The sequence below is a fragment of the Helobdella robusta genome (assembly GCF_000326865.2).
Source record: "Helobdella robusta unplaced genomic scaffold HELROscaffold_3, whole genome shotgun sequence".
Lineage (NCBI taxonomy): Eukaryota > Metazoa > Annelida > Clitellata > Rhynchobdellida > Glossiphoniidae > Helobdella > Helobdella robusta.
Genome location: NW_008704501.1, coordinates 5,639,266 through 5,662,949, shown reverse-complemented (window position 1 = coordinate 5,662,949; position 23,684 = coordinate 5,639,266). Strand labels below are relative to the sequence as shown.

Here is a 23,684-nt window from a genome sequence, read left to right as displayed (position 1 = left end):
GACAACATCATCATAATCAACAATATCATCATAATCAACAACATCATCATAATCAACAAAATCATCAGCATCAACAACATCATTATCAGTATCAACAACATCATCATTATTATCGTTATCAACACAGTTAGAAACATCATTGTTATCATAACAAATTAACCATCGTCATCATCATCCTCATCATCATCCTTGCCCTTGTCTTTATATCATTATCATGATATAAGCAAGCAAGCAAGCAATCACCTGTTGAAAAAAATGAAACTCGAAGGGATAGAAGAACAAATCCTACCAAAAGACAACCTAACGTTCATAATAATTATAACAAAACAACAACAATAATAATAAAGATAATAATAATAAAATTATTAATAATAATAGCAATAATAATAATAAAAACAAAAACAAAAACTCTAAAGTTCCCAAGAAAAATAATAAAATTTGTTTATTTTCGTCCTTTATTTTTTCAATCTTTGGAAGGAACGCCATGTGCGGTCTCATAAGTTATTATTATTATTATTGTATTGTTATTATTATTATTATTATTATTATTTAGGTTTACGCGCACGCACTCACGTACGAATCCAAAAACCGCACTTCTCACACGCTCACGACACGCAAACGTAAATTTTACACACACACACCACACACCACGCACATACACACACACACAACATCACTCAATCAGGTTGTATACCACAACTGCACCTAACAAAACACATAAAAATGTTGATGAATGAGACGGATTTGAGCTATAAATTTAATTAATTAACATCAAACTTCAAATGAAATATGCTGCTGCTGCTGCCTGGTGCAACTTCGAGAGTGCTTGTTTAAACCTTTGTACCTGATAACTTGTGTTGGTTGTTGTACCGCTGCAGCCAATACTACTACTACTGCAGTTACTATGGCTATTACTGCTACTACTGCCACTACTACTAGTGCTACTACTACTACTATTATTATTATTATTAATATTATTATTATTATTGTTATTATTATTACTACTACTACTACTACTACCACTACTATTACTACTACTACTATTACTTCTACTACTACTACTACTATTACTTCTACTACTACTACTACTCTATTACTACTACTACTATTACTATTATTATTATTATTATTATCATTATTACTACTACTACTACTACTACCACTACAACTACTACTCTACTACTACTACTACTACTACTACTACCACTACTACTATTTCTTCTTCTACAACTACTGCTACTGCTGCTACTGCTATTATTACTTAAAGAACAAATGCAACATATTACAGTGCTACAAGAAGAATATCAAACGTTATTATTTTATTATTTTATTTTATTATTTTGGTTTATTATTGCAGCTTCTAATCAGCAGCGAAGATCGACTTTATTTTAATGCCGATCGTTTATTTGCAATTCAAACAATAAAATCAGCAGAGTTACGGCATTAGCGAGGAGTACCTATGTGATGTCACCTACTGTTAACTAATGGATGGTGGATGTGTATTTACTACGGAGTGACACAGAGAGAAACAGAGAGAGAGAGAGAGAGAGAGAAAGAGAGAGAGAGAGAGAAAGAGAAAGATAATGAGGAGAAAGGGACAGGGAGAAAAAGGAGAAAAAGATAATAAGCAAAAGAGAGAGAAAAAAATAATATTAGATAAAAAAAAATAAAAGATAGAAAGAAAGATTAATTGAAAGAGAAAAAGAAAGAGAGAAAAAGAGAAAAAGAGAAACTGAGAGAAACAGAGAAAGAAACAAGGAAAATATAGAGGTATGAATGAATAATAGAGACTTCGATCGAAGTATTTGGCGTCATAAAAATTTATTATTACTACATCTGTAATTATTAATTCTTACTAATATTACGAATAAAATATTAATAATAAAAGTTATTATTATTATTAATTTTAATCTCTTTGCTCTATTTTTATAATTTTACAAATGACATCATGTTAAAAAAATTGAATTCGACGAATTTAATTTAAAACAATGGAAAATATTTCAATGAAATGATTGAATATATGAACAAAAAATACCTATCCCAGTTAGTTTAGTTATACGTATGTGTGCGTGTGTATGTGTATGTGTGCATGTGTATTTGTTTGTTTGTGTGAGTGTGTCTGTGTGTGCTTGTGTATGTGAGAGTGTATGAAGTGATTAAACCAAAGTGCTACATTTGTTTAACTTGTTAAAAATTTGGCCCAGGTAGGAATTTATAAGAAGAGCCACTAATCTATTTGCCTGTACTTAACCATTGTGAATGTTTCAACAATGTCAAATATGTCAAACATTTTGATGAGTGGAGGATGGATCGATGAATGAATGAATGAATGCATGAATGAATGAATGAACGAATGAATGAACGAACGAGCGAACAAAATTACATTAAATAACATTACACCATTATTACATCACATGAAATCACATCACATCACGTTACGAGAGATTTTACAAGTTCTGTAAATCGGCAACAGTTTGTTGGCAAATAAGTTTTCTTGTAAGGTATGTAGGTAGTATGCATGTGTGTCTGTGTTTGTGTGTGAGTGTGTATGTGTGAGTGTGAGTGAGTGTGTGTGTGTGTGTGTGCGTGTGCGTGTGCGTGTGTGAATGATTGTTGGAAAAAGAGAAAGAAATAAAGAAAGAAAAATAGAGTGAAAGAGAAAAAGAAATGTGCTTGTTGTTATATGCATTCCAAAGTTACGAAGGTAACATTTGATATACAGACGTGATGATACGGCCTGCGTTGTGTTGTACTGTGTGGAGTTGGTAGATGGATTGAAGTGTAAACGCTGCCGTACATCTATCCACTGAACGTACATACATCCTCTCTGAAGGCTCTGAAATGCAGAAAACAGGTTAATTATCCGGGTTTATTGGGTATCGAGATGGGAATACAATAAGCGATGATAACATTATATCTGTGTCGAATTCATCCTATTGTTCTTGCTACATTCAGGAAATATCTGCCCAATCAACAATAGCGCAGTTGAAAGAAGATGTAACAAGATAAAAAAAAACATTTGAATGGAGCCGATTTATGACTGTATACTAAAAAGGACAACTTGTTGATGGAGAAATGAAATGACAAGCCCTTCATACCTCAACATGCTCCAACCATTCCAGAAAAAAGTTGCTGATAATTTTTTTAGATCATTCATAATTTTCATAATCGTTTTTGTTGATTTGTTTTACTTAAGAGTTGAAGGAGGGACTGATGTGAATTAACCGCTATGGACATTATTGAGAGTGTAACGAAAACGAGGCAGCTAATGTATTTAACAGGAGTTGAAAATTCGAAATCTGAAAACGGCTGACAACAAAACATGCAGCAGAAGCCACAACAGCCGCACGCAACCACACAAAACCACACACAATCACACGCAACCACACAAAACCACACACAACTACACACAATCACACATAACCACACACAACCACATACACCCACATCAACCACACAAAACCACAAACTACACACAACCACATGCAACCACACATAACCACACAACCACGTAAAACCACACAAAACCACGCATAACCACACGCAACCACACAAAACCACACACAACCAAACATAACCACACGCAACCACACACTCCCACACACAACTACACACAGAGCATCATCCACTACAAAATCAAAAAACAATATACAATCCGTAATAGAAACGTCATAACAAATTAACTAAAAACAACAAACATCCTGACGGTGCAAATGCAGCAAGCGGTCAACACAAGACAACTGGACGACCGACTGCATAGACAACTGTTTCTTTGATTTATTTATAACCACATCATGGCTACTAACTATCATTATATAACAGACATCTTGTGTATGTGTGTGTGTTTGTGAGTGTGCGTGTGTGTGTGCGTGCGTGTGTGGATGTGTGTGTAAGTGAATTTACACGTGCATTCACACATGGAGCGTGCACATTTCCATGTTAAAACATTTCCTTAAAGAATCAAAAGATACATTAATAAGTGCTGTAATTATACACTCATTGAAAAACAAAAAAGTTAAAACCAAGCGGTGCAGTAAGATTAAATTACTAATTTAAACCATAACTAATCTATGAAATTTTCATCATCACACGTAAATATATATATATATATTTGTGTGTTGTGCATATGTGTGCGTTTATCTATGTGCGTGTGTGTGTGTGTATGTGTTTATGTGTGTGCGTACGTACGTGTGTGTTTGTGTATGTGTAATGTTTTCTAAATTTTTGTCGATAGGTATCAGACGTTTAACTGCGTTTAACTGTCATGTTTAAAATTTGTAAACTGATTTGTGTACGTTTATTGTTTATGTTAGTTGGGTAATGTGTGTGTGTGTGTTTGTGTGTGTGTTTGTCCGCGTGTGTGTGTGTGCGCGCGCAAGCCTGCTTGAACAGTAAATTGTATACATTTAAAATGGCATGTTTATGTTAAGGTCATAAACCTGCAAATTTACATGCAAAAATATAAAAGCATTGATGGGTGTGGAAGTATGAATAGGAGTGATGCGGTCCTTTATGATGCATTAGTAATTTTTATTTTCCATGTTACAACTCGTCTGTCATATCAGTGTGTGTTCTTTTTTTTTGTTTAAATGTGTGATGAATGATTTCAATTTTTTGGTCTCAATTTCATCATTGTTTATCAATTTCGGGTTTTGTGTTTGTATTTTTTGTATATTTGTTTGGTTTTTATCTATCCAATGTTAAATATATTTATTTAATCATCTATATTAATAAATCTCTTTAAATTAAAATTAATACGTACCGATATCTAGATTGAATTTTGTGTATAAAGTTGTATGGATGTTGGGTGTATACAAAACTAATGAACATATATGTGATATGAGTATGTATAAATATAAGTTTGTTGTATATGTATGTGTTGTGTATGTGTATGTATGAAAGTGTGTTTACGTTTTTAAGTGCAGAGGATGTGTGTATAAAATGTATGTGTGTGTGTGTGTGTGCGTGCGTATGCAGTGCGTGCGTGTGTGTGTAGTGATGTGTGCCTGTGTGTGTGTATTTGATTTGTACATAGATTCGTGTATGTGTGAATGTGTGTGTGTGCATGTGTGTGTGTGTGTATCTGTGTATGAATTTGTGTGTGTAGTGCGTGCGTGTGTATGTGTGTTTGTTTGTGTGTGTGTGTAGATAGACGGATAGATGTTTACAATTATCCGAGATCATTTGTTAATTAGGAATGCGTGATTTATGACCTTTTTCCGGCAAGCCATGAAGAAGAATATTATTATTTCATATGAAATATAAATCAGCCGAAAATAAAAGAACAGTAAAGAATAAAAATTCTTAGCTGGATAAAAACAGCACCAGCTGTCGTTTCTTTGGTACCAGCATGTTCATCAATGTCGTATGGAGGACTTAATTAAAAAAAATTTCTGATAAAACCATTAAATAAATTAATAAAAAATAAAAATAAGAAAGTAAGCCAAAACGGAGGTTAAACCAGAAACTATTTCTGATAGGAAGAGCGGCAGATATCTTAAAATTGAATTTGCGTTAACCCTTTGGTAAAAATTTGTTTCATCTAGCATATGTTCATGTTCATTTATTCATTTGTTTGTTTGTTCGTTCGTTCGTTTGTTAGTTTCATTCATTCATTCATTCATTCATTTTTCAATATCTATTACTTAATTCAAATTTTTATTCCAAGTCATTACGGCATCATTCATTCGGTCAGATGTCAGTGTAAAATTTAAAAGCCCGTTTTAAAAACCACTACGATATTTTGAGATAGTACTTTAAGTCTTTTTTTACTGCTCTCCATCAAGTTAGCAGTTGTTAAGTAGTAGGCCAGTAACATCAGTGGTTGGTCAGAAGTGGTCTTCAACTACTTGTTCACGTAATAAAAAAGGTCAGAATCACTAGCGACAATAATCATCAAAGACTCTTTAGTGATAGTAAAAGTGGTTAGAAATCGCTACATAAACTGCGCCTTAAGTGCTTTTTCGCTAGATTTATTTTATTTTATTTATTTTACAAATACAAATTTATTCTATTCACTTTCAAAGATGAATGTACGTACAAGCAGCAGATGTTCACATAATGATGCCGTCAATTGTATTTAAGTAGGATCACATGTTCCTCCCAGGAAACGTACAAACAATAATTTTTTACGATTCTAACACGTACGTAACTATTGTTATTTCTCATACTTGTGCGTAATTTTGTATGTGTGTGTGTGCACGTGTGTGTGTGTGTGGTGTGTGTGTGCGTGCGCGCCCAACATGCATGCACTCCCTGTGGAATATATTTAAATATAATTAAATATTTTATTATCCAAAGGTTTCTAGGCACGTGTTGAAGCCCGTGTGTGTACGTGTGCGTATAGTTATTTATTTGTACACTTAATCATTTGTACATGCATGTAAATGGAAGTGTTGGTTGAGGAGTTTGTGGAATGAAGAATGAAGGAGAGGATGTTGACTGATGGTTCTTGGTTGGTCCTGATGTTTAATGCTAGTTGGTTTGCTTTGGTCAGTTGGCTGTCTTTATGTTTGTGCGTGTCTGTGTATGTTTTTTTGAATGTCTCCTTGTTTGTACGTGTCTGTGTATGTCTCTTTGTCTGTGTGTGTTTGTGTATGTTTTTATGTTTGTGTGTGTTTTTTTAACTGTGTGAGCTTGGTTAGTGTTTCAGTTCAGTATGTTTTTTATGATGGCGTACATTTATCTATCTATAAAATAGGTTTATCTATCTCTGTATGTTTCTGTACCTTTGTCTATGTTCCTATGTTTCTGTGTTTGTGTGTGTTTATGTGTTTCCCTATATATGATTGTGTTGATGTTCGTTTAAATATGTCTTTATATGTTCATATTTCTTTGAATGTTGATCAATTTATTGTTGAAATAAAACTTGAAGTTGGTTGTTGTTGTAAGCATTCTTTGAAGTCATCTATCTGGTTCTTCTTCGTCGTTTCTATTTGTTATCTTCGCAGTTGCATGTTGCGGTTGCATGTTGCAGTTGCATGTTGCAATTGTTCTCATTGTTGTTTCTCTTTCTGTTGATGTTGATTGTTCAAGTGCACAAGTTGCATGCACAAGTAACCTTATAAGCTTGAAGTCCAGACTTCTACAAAAAAATCCATTTTTTTCAGATTGTAAAAAAAGAATTTACCTTCAAAACAATATTTGTTTCATTTCCCGCTCGTTGACTCATGTTCACCTAACTGTACATGTTGACCTGAATCTTTAGCCGACAAAAATGTGTGAATGTGAGTGTGTGTTTGCACATTTTTGTTTATATGTGTGTATTTGTTTGTGTGTTTCAGTATAACAGGATGCTTTTGCATGCCTAGACGTGCATGTATGCCAACAAACGTTTCTTTGTTGCTTCTACATAGGTAGGTTTATATGTAAATAATTTCATCTGTTTGGTTTTTGTATTATCATGTATGTGTGAACGTACGCTTTTTGTATTTGTATTTGTCTTTCTGTGTCTGTGAGCATGTGAGTTCAACAGATTTTTGCAGGTACGTGTTAGCGTACATCACTAATTACACGTACATGTACGTACACATCAAAGTGTTGTACACCAATCTGTACCCGACGAATTTCTATTTGCGAATGTACATTCACACCTACGTGCATGTAAACATGTATATATTGGTGTCTGTCTGTGTTTGTATAAGTATTGGTATCAAAGTTTGGTGTATGCAAATTTGTATGTGTGCGTGTGTGTCAGTGTTTGTGTGTGTGTGTATGTGTGAGTGTGTTGGCGTTAAGAAGACTGCACTGAATGAAACTGTGAACACGTCAGGTACGTGATCCATTCCAACAATTGGTGAGTAGGTAATTATGTTTTTGGTCCGAGTTGTTAGACTTTTATTTTTTGTTCAACCTTTCAATCATCCATCCATCAATCAACCAGTTCATTCAATCACCCGTCAAACAATTTCTTCATTTATTCATTCACTCAATCAATTAGCCAATTCATCCATTTACCGGCATATCTCTTCATTGGCATGCATTCACCCAGCTTTTAGATTTTCGATATACCATTTGAATGAAACTTCAGATGAGTGGAAAATTTAATTTATAAACATTTTCTGTTATTATTTTTATTTATTTAATTAATTATTATTTTTATTATTTCTATTGTTTTATCTAGCGGTGCCAATAACAATGCAATGTTGTCTCTCATTTTTTTCATTACAACGAGACCAACCTGCCTTCCACGAACACACGAACATACACGCTCACATACACACACAATTTCACACACACACACACACTAACACTAACACACTAACACTAACACACTAACACACACGGGCGCACACTCACACATACAAACAAACATAGATTTAGTTACCCTTAACATCTCAATCACACACACACATACAACACGCACACACACGCACACAAAAACACACACACACTAACACACAAACAAACATAGATTCAGTTATCCTTAATGTCCCGATCAGATAAAGATATGACGAACAGCCAATCTGTGTATCAAGATCGAATATGATTTATCTATATTTTATTTCACTTGCAAATGCACACACACACTCGCGCACACGCACGCACGTACACACACACAGGCACGTACACACACGCATACACGCATGTATAAAAATACACACATAAACGAAAAAATAATAACAACGAAAACAATAATGATGAGAATGCAATGGGGGAGCGTCGAAATTTGAAAGATGTTATCATCGTCGTCGTCATCATTCAATCTCCCGTGCATTCTCATGTTTACATGGGAGAATCTACATTGTTTAAGAAACGAGACGACAGTTGAAGATGATGAAAAAAATGATGATGATGATTTTGATGATGATGTTGATGATGATGATGATGAAGAGGAGAATGATGATGATGATGAGGATGATGATGAGGAGGAGAAGAAGGAGGAGGAGGATGATGATGATGATGTTGTTGATGATGACAATGATGATGACAATGATGATGATGATGATGAAGTAGAAGATGAAGAGAAGGAAGAAGAAGAAGATGATGATTGAATAAGTAAGAACAGACACGTTAACAAACGAATAAACAAACAAACAAACAAGCGAACAAGCAAAGGAGTGAAGTGAACACATGAGAGTATGAACAAGGAAACAACTTTTAAAAATTTTTACCATAAACAACAGACATGTTCACACAGTCAAGTTTGTCTCAAAAATTTTCTTCAAAAGTACCGCATCTTTTTTAAAAACATTTATCTCAATCAAATAAATGAAATCAAATAGAGAGTTACTCCTAAAGAACTGGCGAACAATTAACTTGAAGCATATAAGAATATTATAATTAATAGTGTGTGAAAAGATTGAAACTAATTAAAACCAAACAATTCATCTCAAATTTCTCGTCTCGTTTAAGGGGTCGTATCGTATCGTTACAAAGTACAACGTTCTTACTTTTAGCAAATGACACATTTTTAAACCATGTCTAGATTACAATGTTGTTGAAGAATTAATAAATGTGTGATATATTTTAAACCGCACCTTACAAAAAACACACAAAAATGCACTTTAATTAAGAATACCGAATGATTAAAAAAATTACTTGTAATAAAATACCTTGCAAATGAAATACCCTGTAATCAAAATACCCTGTAAATCGAAATTCCATGTAAATCAAAATACCCTGTAATCAAAATACCACGAAAATTGTAACATCCTTTAAATCGAAATACCTTGTAGTTGTTATTCCTATCCCGAACGTAGTCCCAATGTACGGCATCCTTGCTGTAGGAGACTTTGTACCTGGATACCCACTCGTAACCGTCACATCGACCCTGGGTCATAACCCCCGTCACCTGTTAAGAAATTATTTTAAAAAAATTCAATCACCACAAAAGTAATAGCAGTAGTCAACGCTAGTAGTAGTGGTAGTGTGTGGCTTGTACCTAAACCCCATTTTAAAATTATTACTTCCGAAGCTTTTTTCAGTGAGTCCTTAAATTTGGAGGCCATGTAACTGTTATGTATGTATGCATATATGTGTTTTTGTATGTGTTTACGTATGTATGTGTGTGTGTTTGTATGTGTGTGTGTGTTTTTATATGTGTGTGTTTGTATGTACGTATGTGTTTTATAACGCAATTGTATAGTATAAATTACATGAATATTTTATTAAATTGAGACCAACACCAAACAAATGGGTTTTCATCAGAGTTACTATTTGTCCGTGACAGACATCATAGTGATGCATTTTTTTTTAGTTACTTCAGCAGCAGATGTGTGTTGATTTAGACTAATGAATTTGTATTTTCGTCTCAAAAATGATTTTTGAGTTTTCTTTCTATTAAGTAAATATCAATAATAATAATAATAATAATAATAACAGTAAGGTAATGTTCGTTTATGACGTCATAAATATTCAAAGACGTCATGTCGTGTAAGTTGTGGGTTGTTGCTACGCTGCCATCTTCACTGCCGCATGGATTCGCGCGTTATTCTCTTTGTACGTTTTGTTGAAACGTGTTGTTGAATTAATTAAGGAAGAACTATTAATGATAATAAAGATAATATTTTATTATCATCCTCGTCATTGTTTATTGTTGTTGTTGTTGTTGTTGTTGTTGTTGTTGTCTACTTTCTCAGGAAAGTAGTTTTTAAATTTGTGTTGTTTATTTAGCTGAAGATGTCACGATTTTGTTGTTTTTATGCTGTCGTTAACGACATTGTTTATGGAAAATACAATTTTTTTCTGAAAAAAACGCGTCCTCATACTAATACATCACAGAGTCCTGGTTCAAACGCAAGCGTAACGTCAGTCGGTGTTTATGCATTACTTTTTTAGGCTGACTGTTGTAAATAATGTACTTTTTGTCAAATTTTAAAAGCATTTTCCAGGCAACTCAAGAAAGACGCTACATATCTCTCAGAAACATTCACAACACGAAAGCTAAGAATAGACGTTGAGATGTTGCAGAAACCATCATAATCACAAAAAAAACCTTTTAAGAGACTATTAATCATACCATATGAGGTAAAGAAAAAAATTGAATGATAGACGTATGGTTAGCATGGAAGAATGAACGAGTGTGTGAATGAACGTGAAAATAATTTTTTAAATATAAAAAAGAACTATCAAAGAATGAATTGAACGTCTAATTAGTCGGACCGTTTGAAAGATAGAGGAGTGATTTAATGACTACTTATTAGCCATATGCATCGTATCAAACACAAATGTAGACAAAATAATGATATATAATGATACGCAATAATATATAATGATACATGATGATAAATAATGGCACATAATGATATCCACAATAGCATAATGATATATAATGATACGCAATGATATATGGTGATATATAATGATACATAATGATAAATAATGGCACATAATGATATCCACAATATCATTTGAATATCATCTTATATCATTTCTATATCCAATTAACAGCATTGCAATTTGAAATGATGTATTCGTACGATTGTATACTTAATTATGTTATACTTATATGAAATATAACACTACATAATCTATATTTTATTGTGTTGTGTTGTATTGTATTGAATTGTATTGTATTGTATTGTATTGTATTGTGTTTTATTGTATTGTATTATATTGTATTGTATCGTATCGTATCGCATCGTATTGTATTGTATTGTATTGTATGGCATTGTATGGCATTGTATTGTATTGTATTATACAATTAATAATAATACTTACACACGCACATATATATATATATATATATAATTATCTTTTGATCTATAATGGGTCCGATCCTAAATTAAGATGATATAATTATAAGAGTGGTTCGCTTTACCAGGCCAACATCTTCATACCTTCATTTTTTTTATTTTTTATTTTTCCTAATAAATTGAATCCTTATCATCATCATCATCTTCATTGACGTTGTTATCATCAACGTCATCATCATTAACATTGTCATCATCGTTATCATTGTCAAAGACATCATCATCATCATCATCATCGTTCATATCTCTCAATGCGTTTGTTTTAACGGGTTTAAAAATGTGAAAAATTTGAAATATTTGGGAGACGAATTTATTGAAATATTAGAAAAACATTAAAAAACATTTGAAAATATTCACAAATATTCGATAACATTTGGAAAAAAACAATTCAAACTACTTAATGGTATTCATAAATTGTCCTTCACATAAATCATGTCGTGCAAACATGTGTGTGTTGTGTGTGTGTTGTGTGTGTGCGTGTATCCGTGTGTGTGCGCGTGTGCGCGTGTGCGTGCGTAATTCGCTAATTTCATTTCAAACTGAATAAAAAATAAATGCCCGGAAATCAATGATGTCACTTTCAGTATTATAATACCCGCTTACTTGCAAACACACTCACATACACACACATACATACATACACACACACACACACACACACACACACACATACACACACACAACAGAAAAGCATTTCGATTTTTATTATATTAAGTTATAAGCGAAGCTATTTTACCTTATACGTTATGAAAGATGATGACAATGATGATGATGATGATGATGACGATGATGACGATGATGATGGTGGTGATTTTTGGTTATGATTTTTGTTACTATTATATAAATGTTTTAGACAATTGCATAAACGTGGTAAAATTTTTTATTTTTTATTTTTTCTTGCTATGACATTCACTCAGTTGCATTTTAATTAAGGCGGTCTGCACAAGTTATTTTTCTTTTAGATCTCCTAGTGATTTTCTTTTTTAACAAATAAATGATTGGGAAAAAAATAATGATGATGACGACGATAATGAGTTGATGATGGTGATGATGTATAATTTATTCAAGATGAAGATTTCTTGACTTATTTGTCAGAATGTTTCCTTTTCTTTTTTGCCCCGACCTGACGTTTGCAGGTTGCTCCTACCTTTGATCATTTTTCACAAAAAAATATTTTTGCTGGCAAAATTGAAAAGTTTTTTTTTTTGATGTAAAAACCATTGCTGTTGTTTGCGATGTTATTTTTAAGGTGTTGTTGTTGTTGTTGTTAAATTTTATAAATTATGTTGCCTCTTGTTAATGCAATTAATGCTGTTGTAATTGATGTTGTTAGTGTAGTTTGAGTTGTTGATATGGTAGATGATAATTATTGTTGTTGTTGTTGTTAATGTTGTTGTTGTTTTTCGTTGTAGATATAACGATAAGTCGTCCTTGTTAACAATTCAACACCACCACCAACAACAGCAACAACAACAATAAGTAAGAGTTTTTGTTGTTGTTGTTTTGTTGTCTTTGATGTTAGTGTCTGCGTTGATGTCTTTTTGTTGTTGTTTTTCTTTGATTATGATGGATTTATTGGTTTTTCACTTGGAAAAGTTTTTCAAAATGTTTTCAAAAATGTGTTGAAAGTTCACTTATCTTTTCACTACTCTTTCCTCTCTCTCTCTCTCTCTCTCTCTCTCTCTTTCATTTTCTTTTCTCCCTTTCTCTCTTTATATATATATATATATATATATATATATATATATGCATTTCAAATGATCAGTCATGTACATGAACCAACTCACGAGCAAGGTGGTATTCTTGATCTGGTTATTAGTTCAAGCAATTTTCCGATTTTGGGAGTTGAAATATTTCCAAGTGGAATATTTTCAGATCATGGTTTTGTAAAGGTTGAGGCATCAATTGCTCATAGATGTGTAACAACCAAACAGACAGTAAGATTGTGGAGAAATGTGGATGAAGATCAGATTGTTCAGTCAATTGCAAATTCTCCAATATCTGGACCATGCAAAAGTGAAAATGTTGAGAATGAATTAAAATTGTTCAATATGGAATTAAAAGGCATTGTTGACCGATGTGTGCCGCTAAGAGTGATTTGCAAAAGAATTGATAGAAATGTATCATGGTTTGATGATGATTGCCTACGGGTCAAACGATATTGCAGAAAACTTGAGAGATTGTATAGAAGAAGTTTATCAAATGTTCATCGTGAAAATTGGCTTGGTTCATTGAAGACAAAATACAAATTATATTCAGATAAACGCTGTGGGTATTGGAACAATTTGATAAAAACCTGTGGCAACCAAAAGGACCGGTGGCGAATTATAAATAAAATCTTATGCAATGATCGAAGTGAAAATTTATTGGATGCTAATGTCAATCATACAGCTGGTGATTTTATGAAATTTTTCACAGATAAGATTGCAAAGATTGTGCATTCTGTTAATTCATCTAGTGTTTCAACCTCGTTATTAGAAGATAGAGAGTCACCAACTGTTGCATTGACATCATTCCCTGAAATCGCTGAGGAGGACCTTGTGAAGATTATACTTGACTCTCCGTCTAAAACTTGTTCACTTGATATCATGCCAACACACATTTTTAAGAAATATCTAAAGTTTTTTATAAGTTTTCTAACTAGTTTCATAAATCTCTGCTTAAAAAAAGGCATAGTGCCAGACTATTTCAAGCATGCCACAGTTGTTCCGATTCTGAAAAAAGTCGGCAGCGATGACGGGGAAATTGGAAACTACAGACCAATTTCTAACCTACCATTTCTATCTAAGGTGCTGGAGCGTGTTGTAAATGGGTTTCTACTGAAATATTTAACAGACAACGATCTTATGCCAAGGTATCAATCTGGGTATCGACGGTTCCATTCCACCGAAACAGCTTTGTTATATGTTTTATCAAGTTTGTTTGCTGCAGCTGAGGTTCAAAACATATCGGTACTATCATTCCTTGATATGTCAGCAGCGTTCGATTGTGTGGATCATAACATGCTTATAAAGAGATTGGAGTGCAGTTATGGTGTTCTTGGAGTTGCCCGTGACTGGTTCAGGTCATATCTCAAAAATCGTACACAACAGGTCGCTTTTAAAAACACAGTGTCAGATGTATCGTTGGTCTCATCGGGGGTGCCGCAGGGATCTGTACTGGGACCCATCCTGTTTCTGCTTTATACATCAGATATAATAAAAATAATCAGTTCCCACGGATTTGTTTGTCATGCCTTTGCGGATGACATCCAGGTGCTGATCACCAGTTCTCCGAGATCATTTGTAGATGAAATAAACAGATTTAATAAATGTATGTCGGACGTTGGCCGTTGGATGTCCGATAATTCATTGAAGTTAAACCAATGTAAGAGTCAGTTCCTCCCAGTTGGGACATGGCAGCAGTTATCGAAGATGAATGTCACTTCAATCAAAGTAGGAGATACAAACATATCCTTTAGTACAACAGCTGTCAATTTGGGGATTCTGCTGGATAATGAGCTATCTATGAAAGACCACATCAGGATGATTTCAGTCTCAGCCATTGCTCATCTTAGAAATTTATATCGAGTCAGACATTTGCTGGATAGATCAACTCTGGAGGATCTGGTCCATGCGTTCATAACATCACGACTGGACTACTGCAACAGTTTGTTTTACGGTTTGCCTAATAGATCAATTGACATTCTTCAGTCGGTTCAGAACAGGGCTGCAAAACTTGTAACCGGCAAATTGAAATTTGACCATGTAACTCCAATATTGAATGAGCTTAACTGGTTAAAAATTAAGAAAAGAATAATTTTTAAAATTGCAGTGATTGTGTTTAAATCCTTGAATGGAATGTCACCGGCTTACATCTCAGATAAATTTTCCATGAAGGCATCTACAACTTGTTTTCATCTAAGATCAGATAATATGAATCTTTTGGCGGTCCCAGCTAGGCATCTACGAATAGGTGCGAGAGATATTGCGGTCGCAGGTCCGACAGTCTGGAATGACCTACCAGTTTCATTAAGAAGATCTGGAATTAACTTTGTGACATTTAAAAGGGAATTAAAAACATACTTATTTTCTGTTGAAAAACAATGAATTTGAATATTTTGATTTATATCAATCATGCACAGTTATTTTGTTATTTTATTTTTGATAGCGCTTTTGAAATTATTAATTTGCGCTATACAAATGTTTCTAAATAAAATAAATAAATAAATAAAATAAAAAAAATATATATATATATGTTGTGTGCATGCGTATGCTTGTGACTGTTTGTATGTGTCTGTGTGTATGTGATTGTGTGTGTCACATTAAGTTAAATTTTATTAGTAAATACTAATGTGATTTACCTGATCAAATATTGCAGAAAACATGTCAATCAATGTTTATCAAAAGCCTAAGAATGAATTAAACCCAAAAACATTTTTGTTAGTTTGAAGCTTAGGACTCCGTTTTTTGGACTTTTATATTGTTTTTTCAAAATATTTTCTAAAAATTTACAGAAAAATAAGTAGAATTTTCTTAAAAGTATTTATAAAAATATCGAAACTTTGTGGCAAATTGCATTTTGTATATTGTAAACTGTAAAAGGCATTGTAATCGGCTGAATGTTTATGAACAACACTGAAATTTCTAAGCAAATTTACAAAAGTTACAGATGATGACGATGATGATGATGAAGATGACGACGACAACGATGACGATGACGACGACGATGATGATGATGAGGAACCGCATCAAAGACACAAAAAACAACTTCTTCAGGTTAATATTTATTGTTTTTTGGTAACTTGAAAGTTTGTTTGCGATGATTGCTTCACTGTTTTTTATATATTTATTATCAAAATATTATTATTTTTATTATTATTATTATTATTATTATATGTTTTTATTTATTTGATTATCAACAATGTTTGTCAATGTCATTGTTGTTGTTGTTGTTATTGTTATTTTTAATGTTAGCAACTTGACAATGTAGTTGTGGCTGTTGTTGCTTTTGATCTTGTTAATGTTGTTGATGCTGTTGTTGTAAATGTTTTTGTTAATGTTGTCACTGTTGTTGTAAAAGTGGTTGTTGTTGTTAATGTTGCTGTTGTTGACGTTATTAATATGCTGTTGTTGTTGATGTTGTTGTTTTTGTTAATGTTGTTGTTGTTGATGATGATGTTGTTGTTTTTGTTGATGTTTGCGAGACAAGCTCCCGCCATTAAAACAACCTAACTTGTGTTTACATTAACGTAAGCTGATGAAAAGATTGATGTTATTTCCAGACTAGAGAATAACACTAATAGCACCCAACAACTGTCTCCATGCTATGAAATATAAAAACAACTGCAACTAAAAGATAGTTGAGATTAATTAAAAAAAAACAAGAGTAAAAACAAATAAAACATGGACGACATTAATAAAAACATTTTCAACAACTATGTCTACGGCAATATTTACAACACCAGCGCTCGACTACTACAGTTTGTGTGTGTGAAAACATCAATAACAACACTTGTAATGTCAGTAAAAAAACGTTAACAAGAAACATCACTAATTTCTATAAAAACATAAACAACAATGCCATTACCAGCAAGACAACAGCAACAATAGCATATGAAACATATATAGAAACAAACATACATACATACCTATAGACAAATAAACATATATACATACATACAAACATACAAACACACATACAAACGTACATACAAACATGCAAACACACATACAAACGTACATACAAATATAGAGTTCAAGGGGAATTGGGTAATTTTTTATTCAAAATGTTATTGGCCATCAAAATGAAAAAATATAAAAAGATATACTTTGCAATAAAATTGACTTATTAATCATCTTAAATTTATATAGCGAGAACAAGTGTTCAATGTATATCAAGTATGTATGTATATATGTGTGTGTGTGTATGTGTGTGTGTGTGTGTGTGTGTGTGTGTGTTTATGATTATATGTCTCTGTATCTATGTATTTATGAATGTTTATGTGTGAAGGTATGTTTGTTGGTTTGTATGTGTGTGTGTGTGTGTGTGTGTGTGTGTGTGTGTGTGTGTGTGTGTGTGTGTGTGTGTGTGTGATATTATATTTAAAGACATGGAATTATATTAGGAAGTAATCTTTTTTTCTCTTTCTTTACTTTTCTCATTATGCTTCTTTTTCTTTGTCTCTTTTTTTTGCCTTTCTCTCTCTTTCTTTTTCTCTCTTTATTTCTCTCTTTTTCTTTCTCTCTCTCTCTCTTTTAGGGTTGCTCGGAATGTTTGATAGATGATGTTTAACAAACTACTAGCGAGGAAGTATTTATTAAGGTCTGCTGCGTAGGACAAGGTTGAAATAAAACAACAACAACAAAACCTACATGTCAACAACAACAACACTTGCATGCCGACAACAACAAAAACATCCATCCTTACAAACGACATCCTCGAATCACCTTAATAGGAAAACACATCCAACATCTTATTCCAATAAAAACAACAGCAATGAAACAACTAAATACACATCTGTCGTTATGAAAGATTAATCAACCTTTAAAATCAGTCACACTATACAACACTAACTTCAACATCAACAACACATATCTCGTAAACAACAACAAAAATATACAGCAGAAATTAACCATAGCAACAACAAGCAACAAAGCTTACATCAATAACATTAAAAACAGCCGTGACAACAACAACAAACCCAAGAACGAAACTTTCACTTGATGATGTTATTATTGCCATTATAAAACAAATACAAACAAAATGAAAAAGAAGACGTATTCATCAACATTGACAAGATCAAACGAACATGACATATGTCTTAAAGACAACAACAACAACAACAACAACATCGTGGCATGTAACTTAACAAAACATCGATTCATAAGGTAATACGTATTTATATCCACAACTGTCTGTATTTACTTTAAATGAAAATTTATGCTGGCTTATTTATTCACACACACAACACACACATACACATGTCTGTGTGTGTGTAGTGTTTGTTTGTGTGTATTGTATGTTTATGTGTGTGTTTGTATGTGTGTGTGTGTGTGTGTGTGTGTGTGCGATTGTTTTTGAATAATTTTTAAACGATATATATTTTATAAATCAATCAATCAGTTAATGTACAGTGCTCCTTGAATTGAAATAGACAGACAGTTAAATAAACAACACACACACTCTGATGATGTGGTGATGTGATTGCATGTTATATATTCAAGAGAGCAACTCTCTCTCTCTCTCTCTCTCTCTCTCTTCTTTTTTTCTTTTCTCTCTCTTTCTAACTCATTTCTTCACTCTCTTTTTATACCTTTTTCTTCTTTTTAGTAAACCATTTATCTTGCCTGGCTGGTGTTAAACATCGTATCCGTAGTTATCGGGATACGTAATAGTAATTGCCGTAATCGTAAGAGATGCGACGGATTTTGGGAATTTAAGATCCGTGGTGTTTTAATTTGGGATTGAGATGTTGGGTCGGTGTGATTCCGTCAGTCATTCAAGAGCAACTCTTTCTTTCTTTTTCTCTCTTTTCCTCTTCTTCACTCTCTCTTTATATCTTTTTCCAAGGTTAATTTGTATCGTTCATCATCCATCCATTCGACTGAAACTCGAGTTTGCATTAGAAGTCAATGCATTTTTAGTAATCGTCATATCTTGTTGTTGTTGTTGTTATTTTCCATCTTCATCATCATTCTCCATTTTTGTCAACTAAAATTTACATGAATATCACTCAGCACAACTGATATTGTCAACCAAATACAGCATCAGTTTGTTATGCATTGTTCGAGTTTTTTATCATTATCATTATCGGTGTTATAGTTGTACACGTCATCATTAACATCATCAAAAACATCAACTTTATCATCATTTGCATCTTCGTCATCTTCAGTTGTATTGGCATAGATCATCATCTTTCATACTTTTCATTATATCTTCATCGTTCTCTCTTTCATCGTCATCATAATTGCAATCATCATCAACGTTGTCATCGTCGTCATCATCATCTTCATCAGCCTGCGCAACAACAACAGCATCAGCAGCAGCAGCATCTATGGTTTTTCGTCGCCACAAAATATGTAAATGTAAACTTTGTTGAGTATCAGGTTTTCTTTCATTTAATAAAAGGATTGAAGGATTGTGTGTGTATATGTGTGTGTGTGAGAGAATGAGTGTGTGTGGTGTGGTGTGTGTGTGGTGTGTGTTTATTTGATGACACATGAAGAAATGCATTTTTATTCTCATCATCATCAATATCACTTTGAATTTAGTTAATGTATTTTATATTTTATATATGTACATACATGAAATGTACATACATGTCTGTATGTACATTTCATGTTTGTATGTGTGCTTACATGCATGTTTGTGTGTATGCTTGCTTGTATGTTTGTGTGTATGTCTGTGTGAGTTCTGATTGCTCTGCCAAATTAAAAGTCTTAGAGAAAGCAAACATAATTTTTTCATCTGCTGATCGTAATCATTCATGGCTTCATTCTTGTTCATTGTCCCAATATAAATATCAAACTACTTACATGCACTTCGCGTGAGTGAGTGAGTGAGTGAGTGAGTGAGTGAGAGTGAGTGAGTGAGTGAGTGAGTGAGTGAGTGAGTGAGTGAGTGAGTGAGTGAGTGAGTGAGTGAGTGAGTGAGTGAGTGAGTGAGTGAGTGAGTGAGTGAGTGAGTGAGTGAGTGAGTGAGTGAGTGAGTGAGTGAGTGAGTGAGTGAGTGAGTGAGTGAGTGAGTGAGTGAGTGAGTGAGTGAGTGAGTGAGTGAGTGAGTGAGTGAGCGAGTGAGCGAGCGAGCAAATGAATGCACAAAAAAAAAACATATTACCTCAACAAAGTGAATGAATGAACGATAAAGCAAGTGAGTAGACATACAACAGTCATCGAAAACATTCAAGTTGAAAAAAGGTTAAATCATTCAAGTCGAACGGATGACAAAAAGAATGAATGAATGAAAAAAAACACAAAATAAAGAAATAGACAGCAAAATAAATAAGTTGAAACTTCAACTGACGTGTTGACTGTTGTTTCAACTTAGTTTATACATCATATCGTTCAAGTTGGTTTTTTCAGCGGATGTAAATAACGAACGCACGTGATTTCATGGCGAGTCAGACACTAACTACTATTATTTACTAATTGCAGTGATCGTGGTATTTTTATTATGAGAAAAAAATTATTATTATTGTTGTTGTTGTTGTTGCCGCTGTTGTTGTTGTCATTGTCATTTTAATAATATGATGAAACATTATTTTAAACAATATGACGTTATATTACCTTAGTGGGAAAACCCAGATCCACTTGTAGCCACTCGGACAGGGATTTGTATTTGGCGCACCAACTCTTACCGTCCTGAAATAATAAATAAAAAAATTTATTTGATTATTTGTTTATTTTATTATGAAATTATTAATAAATAAATATTTCAAGTATTTAATCATGAATTAAGAATAAATTTTTACTATGTAAATAAATGTAGAAGAATTTCAGAGAAAATTTGAAATCTCAAATAAAAAATGAAGTTAAACAGAATATTATAGAACAAAAACAAAATTGGACAGATTGAAATAAAATAAAATAAAAAAAATAATTAAATAAAATGAAAATAAAGACAATAGCATAAAAATAATTCAAGAAGAAAAAAAGTTAAATACAGACGGGGGCGTAGGGTCTGGCGAATTTCTCGGCGCACTGTCCCTCTGGTCCTAGGGGAAGGACAGATGATGACGTAATCTGATCATCCCGGATCTTTCCGGATATCATTCCCAGTGGTGAGGTCGTTTTACAGGATTTCAGTAACCCTGTTGATGACGTCATAAGATATCATTGATGATGGGTTGATGTAATTGTTGTTTTTCATTATGTTGATGTGATTGGTTGTATTGCCGTTTTATTGTCATTTTGATCTTCAGGTTGCGGTTATCATCATGTTAATGTAACAATCATCAGCATGTTAATGTAATTATGTTAATGTGGTTTTTATTTACAACGAATGAAAACTGGTGTGTGTGTGTGTGTGTGTGCGTGCGCGCGTGTGTGTTTTGTTTTAATTTTTAATGTTGGTTTGTGTGTGTATGTGTGTTTTGTATTTGTGCGTATATGTGCGTGCGTGTGTGTGTATTTGCAAGTGCGTATTTGGTGGCTAAAGATATGGTACAGTGGTATGTATAAAAATTATTTGTTGTTATCAAAAAATTGATTTTATGTCTGTTTTTTATTAATTCCATTTGCACATTGATTCATAAAAACATACACATATAGGCACATAGATATGTAGAATCACACGTACACGTGTACATACACCCACAAATAAACACGCCGACACACACACACACACACACAGATATTCACACACATATATACAAACACACAAAAACACAGTTTTTCTTTCAAGATTGCTCGTGTGCATATGAATATCTGTTGCAAGTTACATTTGCTTTTAAAATCCTATAATTTTACACTGAACGTGAACAATTTGATATGATATCAGCCCAGTCAAGTGATATGCACTCATTAGATGTAAAAAATTTTGCATGCGTTAGAATCTTTGAACCATCTACCGACAGAGAAAGATACTATTTAATGTCTACAAGGATGTGAAAAGCTCTCATTTGAAGTTATAAAATAGATAGGTAATAGAAATAGAACGTTTTATATGAAAATTTTACTCAATGATGATTTGATGTTTATCTGTTAATATCTCTTACAAATGTGATACACGCACTCTAAATACTCATTTGAGGAAATTTTAAAGTCACGAACAGATACAAAACACCTTACGTAAGATTTTTACACATACACACAACAAAACACACATACACACAACAAAACACACATACACGCACAAAAAACGCATTCACTATAACAAAAATTACATACACGCCACACGCACACACGTACAAGGCAAAACTACACACCTACACACATACACGCACACCTACACACACATACACATACACATACACACACACGCACGCACGCACGTACATAAGTGCATGTGTTATCTCACCTTGGAAAAAATTAATTCATCTCTCTCACTTTAGAGCCATCGATCTCGCCAATTTATCAACACCTCTTTGATGATTGGCTGACCTCATTTTTCCAGTGACCTACTTTGTTTGAGGTTGCGATCATTAGTAATGATTTTCCATAAAGAGCATTTCTTGACGTAGAAAGCGAAAAAAACAACATCAAAATAAAAGCATGTAAAACTTTAACCGCGCAAACACCACACACAACACACACACAACACACACACTACACACACACACCACACACAACACACACACACCAAACACACTACACATACCACACACACACATACACACCACACACACACACACACATGATACACAACACAAAACATACATAAAACACAAGACAATATATGTACGCGCACAACACACATTCACACAAAACACGCATGAACATACAAGAAATTCACAGTATTGTACACACACACGCGCACACACACACACAAAAATCATCACAATGTTGTAAACACGTACACACGCACACAAAATAAACATACTAACGGAGAAACAAAACAATATATACAAAGATATTTGTTGTTTTTATATAGGAAATACAAATAAAAAAATACATAGATGTTTTTTAAAAGCAGTCAAATTCAGAAGGAAAAATTTGTTAAATTTTTTCCAATTTAATTACTTGATGGTTAGTTATCTTGAATTGGCGTCATTTGGATGCTTGTTTAATCCTGTTGTTGTTGTTGTTGTTGATGTGACGGTAGTTGTAGAGTATTTGTAGCATGTGTAGTTGCAGTAGTAGCAGCAATAGCGGCATTAGTGGCTGTAGCAGTAGTAGTAATTATTACAATATCGCTATTTATTGTTATGTCACTAGCTTTGCATTGTATTGTTGTTATGGTTGATGCAAGTGTTATTGACTTGTTGTTAATGTGATGTTAATATTTATGCTGTTGTAATACTGTTGGTGTAGTTGTTGCATGTTGATTTTGTTCTTGTTTTGTTGTTGTGGT

At 33.2% G+C, this 23,684-nt stretch overlaps 2 protein-coding genes across 2 annotated transcripts; both read right to left on the bottom strand.

Annotated features, from left to right (window-relative positions):
- Nucleotides 1-6,903: 6,903 nt before the first annotated feature.
- HELRODRAFT_161575 (hypothetical protein) lies at nt 6,904-9,950 on the bottom strand (the record flags this gene model as incomplete). Its single annotated transcript, XM_009021480.1, has 4 exons — nt 6,904-7,013; nt 9,393-9,423; nt 9,671-9,793; nt 9,909-9,950. The coding sequence occupies 4 exons, from the start codon at nt 9,948-9,950 to the stop codon at nt 6,904-6,906; spliced, it is 306 nt and encodes a 101-aa protein (XP_009019728.1).
- Nucleotides 9,951-20,950: 11,000 nt separating this feature from the next.
- On the bottom strand, nt 20,951-21,505 carry HELRODRAFT_65688 (hypothetical protein; the record flags this gene model as incomplete). The annotated part of the gene is made up of 2 exons (XM_009021479.1): nt 20,951-21,034; nt 21,341-21,505. Coding segments are annotated over 2 exons (249 nt in total), but the record flags the coding sequence as incomplete, so codon positions are not given.
- Between the last annotated feature and the right edge of the window lie 2,179 nt (nt 21,506-23,684).